At 41.3% G+C, this 21,099-nt stretch overlaps 1 protein-coding gene across 1 annotated transcript in view; it reads left to right on the top strand.

Moving 5' to 3' along the window:
- Positions 1–21,099, top strand: part of PTPN13 (protein tyrosine phosphatase, non-receptor type 13) — a 159,455-nt gene that overhangs the window by 27,440 nt on the left and 110,916 nt on the right. The window contains exon 3 of the mRNA XM_018576193.1: positions 10,665–10,834. Coding sequence (XP_018431695.1) covers positions 10,665–10,834 — 170 coding nt within the window. The remainder of the gene's footprint in view (positions 1–10,664; positions 10,835–21,099) is intronic.

Below are 21,099 nucleotides of genomic sequence, written 5' to 3'. Positions count from 1 at the left end.
GTAGGGAAACTAATGGCTAAAAGTTCTGAACTGAACAATTTCTCAACAGTTTTGGTAGGTCAGTGCCAATTGTTAAAGTAAACCTGTAATTTATCTATACTAGTCAAAGTAACCGGTTCACTTCACAAAAGGGGACATAATCAGCATGCCCCTGCTTACCTTGCCCCTGCTCCCAAACCACCAGACTGCTTAAATGCTCTGGCAAATGATTCGGATGGAGCGTTCAAATGAAATTCTGTTTCCGAAATCAATACATAAATATACGGTGAAAATGTCAGAGCATCCAAACTTGCCATCATTGAGTCAAATACTTTCACCCAGAAAGGCTACTTGAAGGAAATCCCAGACATATTAAACAGGTTTCCTATGTGCCTGCACAATTTTTTCCCAAACAACAATCGCATACACAGATTGAAATGTGTTAGTTTGCATAGTAAATGAGTAGGAAATGATTCCATCCTGCCCCTCGGACTCTCCTCACCACTATGCTTGAAAACGAACGTTGGATCCCATTTAACCATTAGAGCTCCCCCATACCTCCTGTGTAACAGACTTTGGGCCTGGTGATTGGCCACACAGACACCTAGTGCTCCATTGTGGGGGAGCAGGGGTATTGTCACTTGTTTCACCCTATAGCCAGAAGTAGCAGGCATTTCTCTGGAAGGGCGGCATAGGGAGTGCGGGGAAGGTGAATAATGGCTCCTTATGGTCAGTCCTTCTTGTAAAGGTTAACATGTTACCTTGCCTGGGCAAAGTACAGGTTCGTTTTAACAAATGGAAGTTACAATATTATGATGAAAGAATACATCCTGGACTACACATTTCTTCAGTATAAGAACAGATTATAGGGCAGGTTTATTTGATGACAACAGCTATGAAGGTGCTAGTGAGTAGTATATTATTTAGCTTGCCAAACCCAAACTGGTCTGCTCAATCCACCTTTTTAATTACATGCAATAACTGGCATGTTGTTAAGGGGAGGGAGTGCTAGCAATAATAGGCATGCTAAATCTTGTACTGAGTCATAAGGGAAATGCGGCAAAATTAAAATTCAGAGCATTGTTTAAGGCATATATATCCTCTTTATTTTACAGCATTGGTGTGACTGCTGTTCCATTTTTCTTCCTACCATTTATATTGCTTGGCAATTACCTTGTAATAACAGATAGATAAAACAAAGGTTATCATTTGTATATCATCCCTTTGAGTATTGATAGTGAAAGTGCATGTATGATTACTGAAGAGTTACACAAGAAGAAGAAATATGATATGATGGAAAGGGATAATGAATACAGTATATATATATATATATATATATATAATGAAATGTCAAACATAAGGTAATGGCATGTGCAGTGCACAGAAAATATAAGCTATAGCATTATATGTGTTCTAGTAACTAAACTGCATTTTGTTCAGGGGTGTACAAATTAATATGGAATTCAGGAGTCAGTCTGTCCAGTCCGGGAGCCAGCGGTTTTTTTATAGGACCCCGCTCCATTGATGACAACAACTAGACAAAATATCACATGTTAGGTGCCAGCTCTAAATTTTAAGGCGCATTGGCAACATGGCTACTAGGACTTTGGATTTAGCTACAACCTGGCTACTAGGATTTTGGATTTAGCTACTACTTGGGCTTTAGTATTAATAGTAGGTCTCAGCATTCTATAAGAGCATATTCACTTCTCAGCTTTCTATAAGTGTGTAGCTTCTGAAAACTGTTTTGGTTCTGTCTTGGCAGTTTTGGTGGCATTTTTCATACACTTTTTTTGATTTACCAAAATGTCTTTTAGTACATGGATGTTTTACCACCTGCTTTTTATTCTCCGTATTATAAAATAAATACAAAAACCATTGGGCAGAGTGGGGTCCGTTCATATTGACCACAGTAGGAATGCAGAACCAAAAAGCAGCAATAAGATCTCACCATAGTGTTTCTGAAAGATATAAGAAGTTGTCAGGTGCTTAAAGTACAACTGATGCCAGGTTTTGGATCGTGGAAAGGGATTAGAACATGTCAGATTTTTATTTTGCCGTCCCCCTTAGAAAGTTTGACCCCTGTCCTGGTGGCTGAAGGAAATCCCAAATTTTGTGTGGCTGACCTTCAGGGATTTCCCTCACTTTAAATGGATTTTCTCTCATTTCCTGTTGTGGCTATTGGACAGGAAGTGAAGGGAAATCTCCCCAATGGGACCCTGATAGTAAAAACAAAAAAAGATGATGATGGTTATAACCCCCTGTTACTCCTATTCAAAACTAAAAGAAAAAAAAATGGCTTCAGTTCTACTTTCATCCTTCCACCATCTACTGAAATATCTGTTTTGGGTAGACTGACCGAGCCTTGTGAAATAGTTGATTTGTAGAACAATACATTGTTGTTTTTTGTTTTTTTTTAAACCTGTGAACCTATAGGTAGCACAGTGTAGCATGTTATGTATACCAGTAATTATGTGACGAAGATTCCAAATGACGTCTCCTCTCAGTGTTGCTGAAATCCCCCGAGGGACGCTACAAAATAAGCTTTAGCCCACCACAGACAACTAAAACTAAGGAGGATTTGGAGGGCCACCAGATGGCATTCACTGATCTGAGTTTCTTGGACAGTGCGGGATAAACAGTATACATCTTTATGTCTGATGTATGAAGCTGTGAAGAAGGCTTTTGTTTTTATTTGAGTTTTAGTGCATTTATGTTAGGTGTGATTTATATGGAGAAGCTGTGTCCCGTATAGCTGTGTCCCATCATGACTTATAGACATTTTTTAGGCAGTCTCTAGAAGAATCTGGATTTATTATACTTTACCAGTGTAAGTAATGCAACAACTGTGGTGCCCCTACAGCCTGTTTGTATTACCTGAATATTGATAAATAATCAGGTAAAATGTTTGTTAAAGAAACGATTGGAACAATGCATTGATAAAAATTGTTTATTTTCTTGTTGATTTTAGTTTCTAGCCGTAAGGCTGGATTCCCCTGTACAATTGTTGATGGCATATTTTTTTCAATCATTGTTGGACACAGTAATCTCTAGGGATGCACCGATTGCCGATACTAGTATCGGTGCAGATACCGAGTATTTGGGCGAGTATGTGTACTCGCCCAAATGCTCCAATACTTGCCTCCAATACCGGAACTTCCGGTCAGAGGGTCCCTCTGACCGGCCGTGCCGAAGGAGCATGGAGTCGGCTTTCTTTCCAATCAGGAAGGCGGGTGGTGGGTTCTGACCCGCCCCCCGGTTTCCTGATTGGCCAAGAAGCCAGGCTGCCTAGAACCTAAGTGAAGCCGGTATCCTAGCCAATCAGGAAGCCGGGAGGTGGGTCATGAGGTGAAGCCTGGCTGCCTGATTGGTCAGGAAGCCAGGCTGCCTAGCAACAAGTGAAGCCAGCTTCCTAGCCAACTCGCTGCCTGGCTTCCTGATTGGTCAAGAAACAATGCAGCCTTAGCAAGTGAAGCCGCAGTTCTTTCGATAGAACACCGACTTTCCGGGCAATCGGAAAGCCGGGCGACAGGTCATCGGTGATGTGATGCCCACTTTCTAATAAGAGGAAAGGGGGGGACTGTGTGCATTAGCTAGCTCCCACCTTAAACCTGCATGGAAATATTGGACCTGGCAGTTGTTACTGGGCAAAGTGGACTCTGCCCTGCGTAGGGCGATGAGATTGGCAGGAAGGTACAGAATATAAATTATATACTTGTAGCAATTCTGCTTTTGGTATGATCTGATTCCTGTTGACTATTTTATTTATTTATATAGGGCTGCTATAACGAATCGATTAAATCAATTAGTTGCTTTACGATTAGTTGCCGCCGCTCTGCTCCTCTGTTCTCCTCCCCGCTGGTGCTGGCTGCAGCAGTCTGTGTCCCTTTCAATCCCCGCTGCTCTCCCCGATTGTATCGGCAGAGACTGTGGCACCAGCGGGGAGAAGGGACTGCGGTGACTCTGCATTCCCCTGCTGCCCCCCTCCTGCGTTCCTCTTCTGGCCCTCCCCTGTTCCTCCTCTGGTCCGCCCCAATTCCTCCTCTGCCCTGCCCCCTGTGCCTCCGCTGCCGCCCCATTCCTCTTCGGCATCTAGAGGCTGGGAGCCATACCCAGCCTGCTATTGGCTATTTTAAAATGCCATAGCCAATAGCAGGCTGGTTGTGGCACCCGCCCACTGCCTGCTGTTAATCAGCAGTGGAGGACCTGATGGAGAACTTTCTCCTTCAGGTCCCTCTGCTGATTGACAGCAGGCAGTGGGCGGGTGCAATAGCCAGCCTGCTATTGCAATTTGAAATATCCAATAGCAGGCTGGCTATTGCTCCCAGCAATAAAGTTTAAAAAAAAAAAAGTTAAACTAAAATTTATAAAGACTAAGAAATGTAAAAAAAAAAGTTACAATAAATGAATGCAAGAAAAAAAAAGGTTAAAATAAGGGGTGTGTTATTTTAAATAACACTTTGGTTATTTTACTATGAAAATATTCGTTAGCTGTAGCCCTACATTTATATATCACACATATTACACAGCACTTTTCGGATACATAAAACTATTCACATCTGGCTCTGAATTAGCGGAGCTAACTATATAATGTCTGTCACAATGTCATATAGACATCCAGACGCTGTAGGGCAGAGCTAGAGGAAAACTAATTAGCCTCCTAGTGTAGAAATGAAGAAGCATTCTCTAGCTTATGTACAATACAAGAGCAGTCTTTGGCTCAGTAGAATGGCCATCGTGTTTTCATGTTGTACAGACAATTTAAGGGAAATCATTTGCATAGCTTTTCCTTATAATCCTTTGGACCTGTGTTTTTCTGAAGTAGTATTCCTGGTAATATACTGAAGTGTGCCTTTGTATTGGCTTATTTAAAGTGCAGCTGAAGCCAAAACATTTTTTTAAAGTTTGGATAGAGTGGAGAGGGATTAGAACACCGGTCAGGTTTTTAATGTTGTCCGGGGCCCCCATAGGGAGATTCACCCTCTCTATTTGTCCTGGTGAACATCCCAAATTTTGGGTTGTAACCAGAACAGGAGTAGATGCCAAATCTTCCAATGGGGACACTAGTTCTGGTGAGTCTGCTGTCCACCAGGGATATACGTCAATTTTGGAGGGATTTCTTCTCACTTCCTGTTGTGGCTATAGGACAGGAAGTGAAGGGAGATCTTCCCAATGGCACAACAATTGCCAAAAACTTGGACAGTGGTTATAACTCTCTCCCTTAAGTTGGCCATACACCTATAGATTATCTGTAGATTTTCTGTGGTGAGATGGAAAAAGTGCAACAGATTCCTCCATCTACGCTAAACTGTGTGGATGGAGCAATCTCCCACTGGGCCAAGCTTCAGTACCTTGCTAGTCGGCCCCGCTGGCTGTCAAAACACCAGCCTGCATCCAATCAGATTAAGATATTTTGACTGCCAGCAGGGCTGACTAGCAAGATGCTGAAGCTTGGCCTGGTGGGAGATTCCTCCATCCACACAGTGTAGAGTAGATGGAGGAAGCTGTTACACTTTTTCCATCTGACCATAAAAAATCTGCAGATAATTGTAAGGTGTATGGCCAGCTTAACTCTATCCAAAACTAAAACAAAAAGGTTTTGGCTTCAGTTCTACCTTTTCTTCTCGAATACTTGACTTTTTGTATTTAAAGAAAAATATATTGACAATGACTGTTAGTTTTTTTTTATTTTGTAATCATTTGTTTTAGAAGATGAAGAAATGTGTGACTTTGTACTACTTCGGTGTGAAAACAAAGCTATTTATATCTTCTCTGCTCTTCCACAAGTAATGCATTATCACTCTTATGCATTATACAAAAAACATGCAGACCACACATCCTTAAACGGAGTGTAATTTTAGAAAATGTTCCAGAGCCTGTGGCTCTGAATTGCTTAGTCACTGCTGACACTAGATGATCCATGAACCTACAAAACATATTTACCATTGAAAACATAATATATAGTGATATACACCCATATGTATCCAAGTAATAAGTCACTCCCAATTGCACACCTTAAACCTCCCTGCAACAGTATGTGCATGTATAGACTCATCACTCACCTTAAATTTTACACATATCACCAACCCTAACCTATAACATATTGCAAATAACTTGCTGCTTAATAGATTGTTCGCCTATTGTTAGTCATGTAATGAATTGTCAAGCCCTTACATTTTAAAGCGTAACTAAAGTCAACACTTTTTTTCTTGATTTTGGATAGAGCGGGAGATTTACTTCCTCTATTTGTCCTGGTGACTATTATCATTAAAAGTGAAAGAAAATCCCACACTTTGGGTTGTTATCAGAACAGGAATAGATGGGAAATCTTCCAATGGAGACATTAGTTCTGGTGACCCTGCTTACCACCAGGGTTTCCCTAACTTTAGAGGGATTTCCTCTCACTTCCTGCTATGGCCATCAGACAAAGTGCAGGGAATTCTCCTCAATGGCACACAATGGCAAATAAAAGCTGCCAGAGGTTACAACCCTCTTTTACTCCAAAAAAACAAAACAGCTTTGGCTTTCATTGTACTTTGGTTAGTAATAGTCGACCAACATTGCTTGTACAGGTGAAACTCGAATAATTAGAATATCGTGCAAAGTTCTTTTATTTCACTAATGCAACTTAAAAGGTGAAACTAATATATGAGATAGACTCATTACATGCAAAGCAAGATAATTCAAGCCGTGATCTGTCATAATTGTGATGATTATGGCTTACAGCTCATGAAAACCCCAAGAACCCCAAATCCACAACCTCAGAAAATGAGAATATTACATGCAATCAATAAAACAAGGATTGTACATAGAACAATATCGGACCTCTGAAAAGTACAAGCATGCATATGTACTCAGTACTTGGTTTGCAGCAATTACTGCAATTACTTTTGCACGATATTCTAATTATTCGAGTTTCACCTGTATGTGCACTTTAAAGTGTAACTGTTGCTGTGGACATTCAAATATGTATATACAGTGTTACCTCGGATCACGAACGCTGCTGTTCGCGAACAATTCGGTTCGCGAGCAGGAAGTTTGACAAACTTTAGCTTCCGTTCGTGAACTCCGCATCGGGTGACGAACACAACCGCAGCCATCTTCCCTGCTCTGACACGTGGTCGTGGCTTCCTCTAGTCGAGATCGCGGTGTGATCACAGTTTGATTCGGTTCGGGACCAATTCGGTTCGCGACCAGAATTGCGGAACGAATTACGTTTGTGAACCGAGGTAAAACTGTATTTTCAACAAATAGTAGATGTCCATATGTTCCACTTGTAATTCACAATGCTCAAATGAAAGCATAGAATGACAAATCTTTCAAGAAGCAATATAAGAGAAAAGTCAACTTGCGTACTTGAGTACAGATGAACAATGCGAGTCATAAACTCATAAAACTATTAAAAATAAACCAAGAAGGCAAAGAAATCAGGAAAGTAAAGGGAAAAAGGTGCCAGAACTTCAGACTGGTCAATCCAGTCTACTTATACCACATGTAGTTAGTTTCAAAGTAATGAGGAAGCATTAGGGTGAGTTAACCAGTTATTCCAGTACACAGGAAGTTTAGTCTGGGCCTGTTCTTTATATGCTAGTATTCTCTCATATTGACATTGTCAGGGTTATTCACGAAAGGGTGAAGAGTTTGGAGAAGGCAGGAGAAGTGAACAATCTAGGACAACATAGCTGAACTTAAAAGTGAGCAGAATTGGAGAATTTTTGCGAATCCACTATTGTGTCGTAGATTGTTCGCTTCTCCTGCCTTCTCCAAACTCTTCACCCTTTTGTGAATAACCCTGTGTATATTAACTCAATGTATCACTTCTGAGAGATTAGGTTAGTTATTTGCGGGCACTATGGAGCGGTTCATTCTCACAGTTCACAGCAGAAGTTGTTAAAGGAGAACTATGAGGTGAGTGCTTTTCACTCACCTCCATAGTTCTAGCCGACCTGTGACAATGAGACTGTCACAGGTCGGCTCAGTATATCGGGAAGTGAGCGAACACATACCGGCTTTCCCTCACCTCCCTATCCTGTCACGGCTCTATGCTGTGACAGGGGAGGGGCTGGATTCCTCCCTCCCTGCTCCAATCCGCCAGCGCTGACTGGCGGAACGGATGGGGGAGGGGGTGGGTACAGCTGGCTCTGCCTCTAGATAGGCAGAGCCAGCTGTTACTCACGCAGCTGGGCGGATCCAGACATAATTGACGGGATCCGCTTCAGCTGCGGCGTCTCAGTATACCGAGACGCCGCAGTAGTTTGCGGTAAACTGTGGTGTCTCAGTATACCGCGAGCTGTAGCTATACCGCGGTATACTGAGCCTAGGGTGACGGGAGGACGCTAGTTTGTGTCCTCCCATTACCCTAAGGAGAACTATGGGGAAAAGCCTTAACCCCATACTTCTCCTTTTTAAAAATAACTAGTTATTTTTTTAGTCAGCTCAACTTACCCAGCTGTGACTCGGCAGCCTTCTAGACTTGTAATTTCTTCCAGACTCACAATTTCTAATTTAACAGAAAATCAAAAGCATTTCATATAATGCAATGGTATCGTAATAAACACAGCAAGATAAAAAAAAGTATCTGAAATTTAAAAAAACATTTTATGTTTTACTGTATACTGTTCAGAATGCCTTTTATAAAGCATTTTTGTATATGGTATCTGTACTGTTGGTTTACCCAAGAGAGATTAAATGCCGCTATTGTTGCATAATGCTACATTGTGTGAAAGTATCAATTTTCTATTCGCGTCATACAGACTTTCATGATGTGTTTTGTGAAGACAGCATTATTGCATTTATAAAGTACATCAATTGACATTAATATACAACTATGACATGTATGTGTACAAATACAGATACATTCACAAATTGGCCTTAAGTAATACATAGTCCATCTAATCCTGTGCATAACACCACGACAGACCTAAAAAGCTAAGTCTGGAAATGGAGATTGGATCAGTGGGAGTATGGTTGTAATTGGGAACAGATGCACTCCCACCAAAGGTCTCCATAGCATAGTATGACCCCAGGTGCCCCTGGTTGCCCTCTGAGTGGAAAGGTGAGGGAAAGGGTGGCATTTCTCTTTCTGTCGCTCTTTCCTTCCCACTCAGAGGCTTAGAAAATGACTTGGGTGACTAAAGTGCTTCTGCTGTGAATGTTGAGGAGGATTTGCTCCACAATGCCTGCAGCTACAGAGATCAGTAAAGGCTTGTATTAAATCTCACTCACTGCCTGCTAATCGTATGTAAATACATGAACATTTAAGTTCATAGCCTGACTACAGATTCACTTTAAAATGAACATATTTTCTTTTCAGTGTTTTCTAGAAATGCACATAAGAGATTTGTTTGATGCAAATCATTTTGATGTTTGTTGTTATGTTTTGGTTTTAAATTATATAATAATGTGGGGGCAAACATTACATGGTACATACGGTTAAATATACAGACCCTATTTTGTGCTTTTCAGTGCTACACAATAGTCGAGGATTACTGCTCCTCTTTACTATGTTAGTCTGTGTCCACTGGCATTAAAACCAATGCGCTGGTTGTGGCTGTTATCTCAGCTGTTGTTAAAGGCCAATAGATTTGGGAAAGGTTGGAACCTCTGTCACCTTTCTATGCCTGTGTCCCCATTTGAAAAAGTTTTTCTCTCACAGAACTGCAAGTGAGGGGAAAAAAATCTGTCTATTTGATTGGTGTTGGAAAGGACAGGTAGTGAGGGGAAATTCCCTCAATGGGGACACAGATGGCAACAAAAACACATTTTTAGTAGAGTAGGAAAAATGTAGAACCTCTGTCAGGACATTGAGGACATTTACCTTCACCTTCCAAGTGACTGATTTCAGACAAAACAGGAAGTGAGCAGAGGTCTCTTCACTAGGGACACAGAAAGTTACGCTTATATAGTAGGCTTCCCTTTTACACTGCCCCCTCCCCTGTCTGTCCATCCAGTCAGCGCTTGAGGATCGGAGAGGGGAGGGGGGGATCCCTACAGGGAGCGGTGACTGACAGTCGCTGCTCTCTGCAGGGAGAAGATTGGGAACTGATTGATCGGTGCTATGTGATCGCTTACTTCTCATGCTAAAGAACTGGTGCATTACAGCTTCAGTGTCGCACGCCTACTCTACATTTTACTCTCCCGATAGTTTTCCTTTAAACATCCACAGATTCAGAGTCAGAATTGTTATTACGTTGTGTTTTGTGATTTTAGTAGCTTTCCCATTAGGACGTACAGAAAAGTTTTTGGCTTCCACCCTGGAGGTCTTTAAGCTGACCATACACTATACAATCTAGTTTTACAATCGACCATCATTTATGTAATGCAAGGGCCTGTCTGATTGTACAGGGGATTGTACAGAGATTGTACAATTACATTGTAAAGTGTATAGTCTGCTTTGGACTTGATCTGCATAAATACAACTTTGGCTGCATAAATACTGACCTAGAATCTCTTAAAATATATATGTGTACAAATAACAGCAAATGTAGCTCAGAATCACCTGGCCAATAATGGCATGTAAGAATGAATTGGCCAGATTAATTGCTAGAGCCCAAGAGTCTATTGCCTTAACCTTATCTTGTTTTTTTTTTTTCTAACATTTATATCCTCATAATTTTAAACTAAAATAGAAATAAAACTGTTTGTTTTAAGGTCTTTTCTCTGCTATCTTTTTCTCTTTTGTACAGCTGATCCTGCAGCTCTTGGATTTATCATATCTCCTTGGTCTCTCCTGTTGCTGCCCTCTGGAAGCGTGTCATTTACCGATGAAAATGTTTCCCATCAAGATTTGCGTGCCTTCACTGCACCTGAGGTGCTACAGAGCAAGTCCTTGTCTTCTCTTGCAGATATTGAAAAGGTAACTCGCTTCTAGTCACAATGATATAATTGGCTGGCAAATTAAGTCTATTACCTAGTAAAACTAAACTGGCAGGCACAAAAACGTTTTCATTCAGGATTGTAAATCTGCTTTGTGTGCACCAAATGCCTTCACCAACATAGTTATTAACTTGTAAAAGCAGCAGTGATATTAACAGAGCTGTGGGAGGGACTCATCAGGCTCCACCCACTACAGGCTGCCTGCAGGAAACTACAGAAGAGGGCAAATACAAGACCAGTCCCCCTGCACAAGGAGAGAGAGCAGCAATGACTGGTCTTTATTACAGGAAACTCCTACACAGAGGCAAAGTTTCATGCTAGATTACTAAACAGAAATACACAAAGCACGCCAACTAAGAATACACATGCCTCTTGTAATTAGACATCTATAAAGGAAAATAAATCAGAAGTATATTCCAGATATTGCCTGAAGTGAAGTAATAGACCTGAAGTTGTGCGTTGTTCATGAGGTGAGGAGACTGTTGTGCACATTAAACACATTCCTTGCCCCATCTGTACATTTACTTTCTATGTAATCATTGTTGACACTTAAAATGAACGAAAATATTGCTAGGTAGTTTAGCGGATAAAAGTACCAGAAATTGTAAACGGGTTACCCCTGGGTGATTTTCAAGTGCCTGTGGAGTCTCAGGTTTAGATAAGCCGACATGCTTACATTAACACCGCTAAGGTTAGTAGTAACTGGAACCCTTTTCAGAAAATCTCCATCTGTATAAACAGATGCCCATACTCGCAGCAGATTAAACCTGATCTGCTTATCATGCTGTATATGAAGACTATGTCATTCCTCTGGCTGAGGGTGGTTGACTGCATTTGTTAGCACATATTTTTATGATATTTTTTACACACAAGACTTGGAAAATGTTAGTTTATCTAAATCCAATTTTTTTGTAGATTTTGGATTGAGAGGTAAGGGGTTAGAAAGCTTGCCAAATTTGTATTGTTAGCATCCTAGCTGGGGGGGATTAATCCCTCTATTTGTCGTGCTGACAACTATCACTGATCAAAGTTGTCACCACAAGTGGAATCAAGGGGAAATCTGCCAGTAGGGAAACTTGTTCTAGTGACAACTGTTTGAAAAAGGATTCACCTCACTTCCTGTTGTGGCTACAGGACAGAAAGGGAAGGAAAATCTTCATGATGAGACACAGAAAGCGGGGGCAGAGGTTTAAAGTTGAACTCTGGGATTTAAAAAAAAAAAACCCAAAAACTTGCAGTATTTTTCTTTAATCCCTAATTGGGGGACACTCTTGCAGTGGGACCCCCCTCTCCCCACTTGCACTGCAAGGGAGATACATGCCCGTTAAATCTGGGGGTAGGGGAATAAGCTGTAATAATGGGCTCATTAATTACTCCTGCAAGCTCCCACCACACAATGCAACTGGTCCCCCAAAGTCTTTTCTCTAGGGCTGTCTGGCCAGTGGTCACAGTACAGTATGCTGGGCGAATGTGGAATAAGATCAGTATTACATCCTTTTCCACTGTCCCTATATTTAACAAGCAGGCAACAGTGCAGGGGACCTCACTGCAAGGGTATTCTCTATAATTTTAACCAAAACCGTATTTAAATAAGGTATTTATTGATAGCAACTCCTGAGATGACAGACCTAAAAATACTTTAATGCAATCAACAAACATTAAGCCCTCATTCACACTGTAATCGGGCCGCAAGTACAGCTCCGTGCTGCGTGCAGGGCCGTACCAAACAGCTCCCTGGAAGGACAGGTGCTGCGTGTGATTAGTACACAGTCACCGTTCTTCTCTATGGGACTGCCTGCGTTCGAGCGAGGAAACACGCACTCCTACGCACCTGCACTTGAGGTGAGCAAAGGGGAGCGTACGGCCGCGTAGGTACTAATCACACGCAGCACCTGTCCTTCCCGGGCCTTGCACGAAGCTGTATGTGCGGGCTGATTTACAGTGTGAATGAGGGCAAAGCATAGGCCTGCATCTAGCACATGGGCTGCAGCTTGGACACCACTGATCTAAGCAAACAAAATCTATTTATCACATTCAAAGGCACAAATCTCACCAACTGACTTAAATCCAACAAACCACTGCCCACCCCCTGCGGAACTCACCAGCATGTCAGCCACAACCACACCGACAATCGGAGCTCCCCGGTAGGGCTGCAACAACTAATCTACATGATCGATTATAATCGATTATTTAAAAAGTTGTCGACTTTTTCAATCATCGATTAATCGGCTTCCAATTAGTTGGCCCTGTTCACAGCTCCACACCTCCTCCCCACCTCATGCACGCCGCTGCCAGACCCGCCTAGCGCAATGCAGAATACCACCAGCTGGTGGTATTCTGCATTGTGCTGTATAATGTACTATTGCTGGGTTTTCTAGTCCTCTATAGCCGGTGCCATTCTGCATTCATTGCTCTATAATGTTATACTTCTTCATTTCACTATATTGTACACCACACTTTTTTTTTTTTTTTTTTTACTTCCACCGCTCCAAGCTTGCTCCTGTGACGGACTACAATCTTAATACAAACTAGTAGTCCCATCACTGGATCCATTTTTTAAAATTTATTTTATGTTATCCGATTAATCGAACTTAATAATCGGCTAACTAATCGATTTTGAAAATAATCGTTAGCTGCAGCTCTACTCCCCAGCACACAATGAGTCTATCTCCTTTCATCATCTGAATAAAACCTGAGCCCAGAATCAGGTTTCAGAACACAGTGAGCCTTTCATCCTCTATCAGTAAATTATTGACTCCGCCTGGAAAACATGCGGAAAAAGTCTAGTCCGCAGCGATTTTGCAGCAGCAGCAGCAACAATGGCAGAGCGAAAAACAGTAGTGTAGAGCAGTGTGTGGGGATGGGGGGTTGCGGCCGTCTTGTTCACCTCTTGGACTGCGCCTCGGATAGGTTGCGATCCTTCTGCCTCTGGGTCTTGAACCAGCTGCTGACCTAGGTGAGGGACAGGCCAGTGATCTTGGCCCAGTTCCTCTTGGCAGCGGGGGACGGGTAGCAGTCTTGTAGCCCGCAGCAGGGCTAAATGTTTAGAAAAACAAAACACCGATATGATTCGAGCATCCCTCTGGCACAAGGAAGTGCATATTCACAAGGTAGAGTGAAAAACGAAAGAAGTACATCCTATGGGCATGTTCTATAAGCAAGTTTACAAACTTCTAGATTGATATGTTATTAGGGGTGGGCTAGAACTTATGTAAATTCAATATAGAGATACAGATTTATTTTTAGTTTTTGACCATAGATACCCTTTAACATGGACATAAATTGCAACTTTAGTGCTTGTAAATGTATATTTTGTAAAGTGAAGTAACTAAGCTTTAAATGTGATTTTTTTTTTTCTTCAAACCTTTTAAAATTAAGTTAAAAAACAAAATAAATCCGACAGAAGTGATTAGAACATTGCATTAAGTTAAAATACATTATAACAAAGACACAACGTGACAGTCAGTCAACAACTATTACTAGACAACGTATTGTTTTGGTACATTTTGTGCACCGTCTTCAACATGATTGTCATCTGATATTCTTATAATTACTGAATTACTACGAGTGGGACATAAGTTTTCAAGTAAAACTTATGTCCCACTCGTTGCATTGAATGTCTTAAGTGTATTATTTCCTTTAGCACTTGAAAGCTTTACAAGTAGGCTACAGAGCTGAGTTTCTACTGCCCATGTTTCCTGCCTGCCTGGCTCTGCTCTGGTTTATGTATTTCAAATAGGGTGGGCGAGACATGCCTGTGTATGTGTACACTTGAGCGCACATTGCATTTCCTCGCTGTTAGTAAAAGTTAGTCATTTACTGAACAGCTTGTTGTTTTGTTTCTCTTCATGAGCTTTTTATTTTAAAATACATTTAATGTGTAAAATACAACGCTGCATTAAATTGTGTCTACTATATCTGCCTAAATTTCATACACAGTGAATACTGTAGGGGAATTTATCAAAATTGGAGCAGACATAGTCTGGAGCAGTTGCCTATGGCAACCAATCAGCTTATCTCTTCAGTTTGATCACTTAAGCTTTGATGATGAAAAAAAAATGCGGATTGGTTACCCTGGGCAACAGCTTCAGATTCTATCTGCTCCAGTTTTGATAAATTCCCCTCTAAGTATTTGGACTAGTGGAACAGACACTGAGTACTTTACCCCTCTGGTCTATTCTCTCCCTGGAAATGTGTGCTTTTATCCCTTTTTCTTTCTGCGTGTGTAATAAATATTCCAAAAAATATATAGATCTATATATCTAGATCTAATATATATATATAATTTCAGACTTTCTTCACTTTTTTGTTATGTTGCAGCCTGATACAGTTGTTTAAATTCTTTTTTTCCCCTCATTATTCTACACTTGGTACCCCATAATGACATGTGAAAACAGAATTTTAGAAATGTTTGTGAATTTATTAAAAAGAAAAAAATGAAATATCACAATGGTATAAGTATTCAGACCCTTTGCAACACTTGACATTACGTTCAGGTGCCTCCCATTTCTCTTGATGGTTGCTGAGATTTTTCTACACCTTGATTGGAGTCCACCGGTGGTAAATTAAATTGATTGGACATGATTTGGAAGGACACACACCTCTCTATAGAAGGCCCCCCCAGCTGACGATGCATACTGTATCAGAGCAAAAGCCATGAGGTCAAAGGAACTGCCTGCCGAGCTCAGAGACACAGATCTGGGGAAGGCTACAAAAAAATATCTGCTGAACTGAAGGTTCCCAAGGGCACAGTGGCCTTCATAATTCTCAAATGGAAGAGATGTGACCAAGAACCCGATGGTCACGCTGAGTGAGTTACAGAGATCCTGTGTGGAGATGGGACAAAGTTCAGAAGAACAACCATCACTGCATCCCTCCACCCTCCATCTGGCCTTTATGGCAAAGTGGCTAAACAGAAGCCTCTCAAAACACATGAGAGCCTGCTTGGAGTTTGCAAAAAAAAACATATGAACGACTCTCAGAATGTGAGGAACACGATTCATGGGTCTGATGAAACCAAGATTGAACTGTTTGGCCTCAATTCGAAACGTTCTGTCTAGAGGAAACCAGGCACCGCTCATCACCTGCCCAATACCATCCCAAGAGTAAAGCATGGCGGTGAGAGCATCATGCTGTGGGGGTGTTTTTCAGCAGCAGGGACAGGGAGACTGGTCAAGGTTGAGGGAAAGCTGAATGGAGCAAAGTACAGAGATATCCCCAATGAAAACCTGTTCCATAGTGCTCAGAAACTCAGACTGGGCTGAAGGTTCACCTTCCAACATGACAACGATCCTAAGCACACAGCTAAGGCAATACAGGAGTGGCTTCAGGACAACTCTGTGAATGTCCTCGTGTGGCCCAACCAGAATCCTGACTGGAACCCTATTTATTATCTCTGGAGAGAACTGAAAATGGCTGTCCACTGACGGGCCTTATCTAACCTGACTGTGCTTGAGAGGATTTGCAAAGAAGAATGGCAGAAAATCCACAATCCAGGTGTGCAAAGCTTGTTGTGTCATACCCCAAAAGACTCCAGGCTGTAATTGTTGCCAAAGGTGCTTCAACAAAGTACTGAGTAAAGGTTCTGAACACTTAAAGCGACACTAAACACAGAAATTAAATAATAAAAATAACTTCTAGTATATAAATAATCAATGACTGTTTGTCCTTGTTCAGCTCTAAATGCTCCAAAATCCGTTTATTCTTCTCCAGCCACAACTTCCTGCCAGAGGGTGGCCACGTTTCTTCTTCATGGTCCTTATGGGAGCTGAAAAATAGCCACCCTCTGTGCCAGTTCATGTGGAGGACTACAACATGCTGAGGGCGTGTCTTCTCAGTCTCCGCCCACACATCCTCCCCTCTAGACTCTGCAAGGAGCTGGGATTTCTTCAGCGCTCCCACACTAATATATGATCATTGATTTCTCTCCTCCTGGCTTACCAAGGAGGGAGTGTGGGGGGAGATTCAGCATGTGAGCTGTCACCAGCCTCATACTTTCTTCTGAGTCTCTGGTCACACAGTCACAGAGGATGCGGCTTCTACATTTGAAATGTTTTTCTGTGTAGATTGTTGTAAACGTGATGTTTGTTGTGGATTTGTTATAAAGCTTTTGTAAGTAGTTTTGGTCATTCAGAGCATTGCAGAAGAGACTACAAGCAGTGACACTGTCACAGTGTGTATAGTGAGGAGAAGGGGGGGTGAGAGATGATTCCTCTCTGCCTAATGGGAATTGTAGGCAAATAAAGATGTGCATGTGACCAGAATCAATGTGCACGGCTCTTACTAAGTGACAGGAAGTGTGGGTGGAGAGAAGAGACACAGGAGCGAGCACAGCAGACTTTCTAAGGAGATTAAAAGAGTAAGACTTTATTTTAAAACATAAATAAATGTGGCTTTGGAGAATGTTCATTGTGGTAGATGTGTATAAGGAGAAAAAAGCTGGGGGTTTTGTGTTGCTTTAAGTACGTGATATTTCCCTTTTTTTCTTTTTAATAAATTCACAGACATTTCTAAAATTCTGTTTTCACTTTGTCATTATTGGGTACTCAGTGTAGATTAATGAGAAACATGTGTATACGTTAGAGTATCTGTGTGTGTGTGTATATATATATATATATATATATATAATGTGTGTATATATCAGAGAGACAATTGTTATTCTAAACAGTATTTATTTATAATTTTTTTTTCCATTTTGATCTAAAAAACAGATGATCGTCATGAGGTTTGTGTCCTAGCGTAGGCAGCAGCCTCATATCTGTGCACCTCAGTCACAAACACAAAAGCTTAAAGAACATTAACCAAGCAGCATGTTTTTGGTCTGTGATAGGAAACCAGAGCAGGGGTAGAAAACCACACCACAAAAGAAGCATACAAACTTCATGCACTGGCTATTTCATTCTAGTCACACTTTATATATAATACACAAGTATGTATTTTTTTTCTTTTCAGTTAAATAAATCGTAACTTTCCTTTTAAATGGACCTGCATAGTTAAAACTTGAACATCGCATTGCTGTACACTATTGTTTTTTTAAATGCATTTTGGCAGTGTTGTTCAACAAATGAGTCAATATTGAAATCATGGAGAATGCGGTCTTCTTTTCCTATTCGGTGTGCCAGTAATGTCTGCTCGGCCAACCATAGCTTGCCAGAGGCAGTCTACTGCAGAACAGTCTCAAAATCATTTCATCTGGCTACCGTACCTTCTGTACACTGCATGATCACACTTTATTAGATTGGACATATTTCATTACATTTAAATGGGAGGCCCTGTAACAACTAATTTGATTTCTCTTAAAAGCATACCATGTCCTGTGTAGCTGCATTTTATTTCGGCTCCCTAATGAATTTTTGAGCAATTGACTTAACTCGCTCTGAGCGTTTGTCAGTTCAGCCCTTGTTTTGTGAACATGAATATTTAGTCTGTGATAAAGTTGTGCTGTGTGATCTGTGCAAAATAGAAATTTCAGCCAAAAAAATGGGCTGAAAATCTCGGCTTATACTCGAGTATATACGGTAATGAATAATAAGTATTGTGCTGTTTTATACAATATTTGGTACAGTTAATTAAAATGAAGCACATTAATATTTAATGGTCTTGCATACAATTACATTTATTCAGGAAGCATGTGGTGAAATTATAGTGACGTCATTAGTGGAAACTTTTAAGCAGTGTCATTGCTGAGTGCTGACCTCTGCTTCTGAAAATGCTCGTAAGGTAACTGACATGCTAGATTCAATGCTTAAGAAATGACGCTGACTCGAGTATAAGCCGAGGGGGGCACTTTTCAGCAAAAAAAATGGGCTGAAAATCTCTGCTTATACTCGAGTATATACGGTACTTCTTGACAGTGGTTGAAACTTGCCGATCCCTATTACTCCCATACATTTCTATTATCCATTATTATGAAGGGGTGCCTTACTAAGCAGGAATGTGTCAGAGAATGGATTGCCTTAGCACAAGCTTGACACACGTTAAAGTGTGCGTGGTAACACACTAGAGAAGTGTGACTATGGCCTAAATCTTGCTGTTACGTACAGCACTGCATATGCAGAAACGTACGCAGATCTGGTCCAGATTTGGTGTGAACATGCCCTGAGAACAGAGAAAACAATTGGGCTTTTATGGTGTCTGTATATTGTGAGATGAGTATTCACTATCTTAGGTATAGTATTTCACATATTTCTTAAAATACCTGTAGTCCATACATCATAAAAACAACAAAGTCTCATGCAACAAATAGTAGTTATATAAAGTTTTGCACCCAACACTGGCGCCTGTTCCCTAAAGAATAATGAATAGCGGGTAGTAGAAGGTCACAAGTCCGTACAGTTATTCCGAACCATTTGTAAATAAACGTGAAAAGTGACGTGTTTTGTAGACGCATCAGACTTGATTGTGCTTCATCTATGAAAACACAAGAAGATACATTATACAGATCTACAGAAAAGGTCCGTCCTCATAAACCTACATACATAATAAAATTCCGGAGCACTGTCAAACCATATGCCTTGCAATCACAACGCCTCCAGACAGAGGCATGACTAGTAACCCCAGGGCCCCTCGATTTTTTTTGGATACATTAAAAGAAAAAAAAGAATTTTAGACAAAAAAAAACCCACACTCTCCTCTTCCATGTGCCCAGCATCCCCTTCATGTCCCCAGCACCCCAATATATCCATGTCCCCAGCTCCTCATTATCTCCTTATGCCCCAGCTCTCCTCTCCTTGACCCCACACTCTCCTCTTCCATGTCCCCAGGTTCTCCCCATCTCCTCCTTCACGTCCCCAGCTTTCCTCTCCCTGACCCCACACTCTCCTCTCCCATGTCCCCTTCATATTCCCAGCTCCCTATATCTCCTTCATATCCCCTGCAGGTCTCTCATACCCAGGCAGCTCTACATTCTGCAGCAGTTCTGTGTGATGAGGGGGCTGGGATAACCCCACTTCCCATTTGGCTGCTGCGCCTGCTGGATCATACTTCATGCTGCACCCGGAACAAGGTGAGGGGCGCAGCGTGAAGTACGCAGAGCCCAGGACAGGAGGAAGAGGCCCCCGATACTGACATTAGCGATTACCGGGATATTAAATATCCTGGTGATCAGCGGTTACCAGGGCCCCCTTCCTCCTTTCCTGGGCCCGCTCTAAGTGTCGGAACTCCAGGGCCCGGTTGCAGTTGCAACCCTGTTGGTCCGCGACTGCCTCCAGGTAAGAAACGGACACCACGGGTTAGAAAGCTGTGTTCTTGTATGCAGTGCATGGCTTTATTTTTAGTTTGATTAAAATGTACTTTTAATTGTGTGGCCCCTGTGTGATGAGCACGTGGTACCATGGACATCCCAAACTTTTGTGCCTTCAACCTCTCCAAGACCTTTCTCAATAATACAGAACAGCATTGTATTTTCAATAACTTTTTTTTTTTTTTTTAAAGAAGGAAAACAAATGTTGTTGGCCTAATTAAAAAGTCTGTAAAATGATTGCGATTGCTGCTTGGAACTGATCATGATTTCATGTTAGACCATGCCACAATGTATGACGTTAATGTGCCCACTTTGTGGGCTTTCCTGTAGTGCTTGCCTGATCCAAGAACATAGCTTACGTCAATGTAATTGAGACTATTGACAAGTGGAGGACAGGAAGCTGAAAACTGCTAGTTAGGCTGGACCTTTAGTTGCACAAACACTGAGTAGGATAACACATGAGATTAACATTCCTGGAAGATGAGAGGGTTTCTAGCGCTCTGCTTGATGATGCAAAGGCTGACTTCACACATTATTTTAGCTTCAGGATAAGAATCAGTTGGGATTTTTGTCCAAAGCACTTGTGTGAGTAATGAAATGACCCTGTCCTTGTTTCCCCCCAGACACTCCTTGTTTCAAAGTGAGTGCGTAGATCTTTGTGGGGATAAATATACAATGGCATAGTTTGTTGTAGGAGATCATTTGTTTACCTGAAATGTATTATTTTATTAAAGACCACAAACACTATAAAAAAAGAAAACCAAAACATATAATCGAAAGTAACGTCTAAGGTGCACAACAGAACATATATCTGTATTCCAGGTTTACTGCATACATCAATACAATAACAAATGTGAACCCCCCCTCCACATGGTATTATATTTTTACATTCTTGCAGCGGCTGACCTCAGTGAGAACAAAATACCCTCTTCCCCTATTATTATCGGGGATCATTGGAAATCATCCTCTCAGTACACCACGGTGTCAAGATAAAAGATTTTATA

This window comes from Nanorana parkeri, unplaced genomic scaffold, assembly GCF_000935625.1.
Source record: "Nanorana parkeri isolate BGI_ZX_2015 unplaced genomic scaffold, ASM93562v1 scaffold59, whole genome shotgun sequence".
NCBI lineage: Eukaryota > Metazoa > Chordata > Amphibia > Anura > Dicroglossidae > Nanorana > Nanorana parkeri.
Note: the sequence above shows the minus strand (reverse complement) of the source record. Positions and strands in the feature narration are given on the sequence as shown.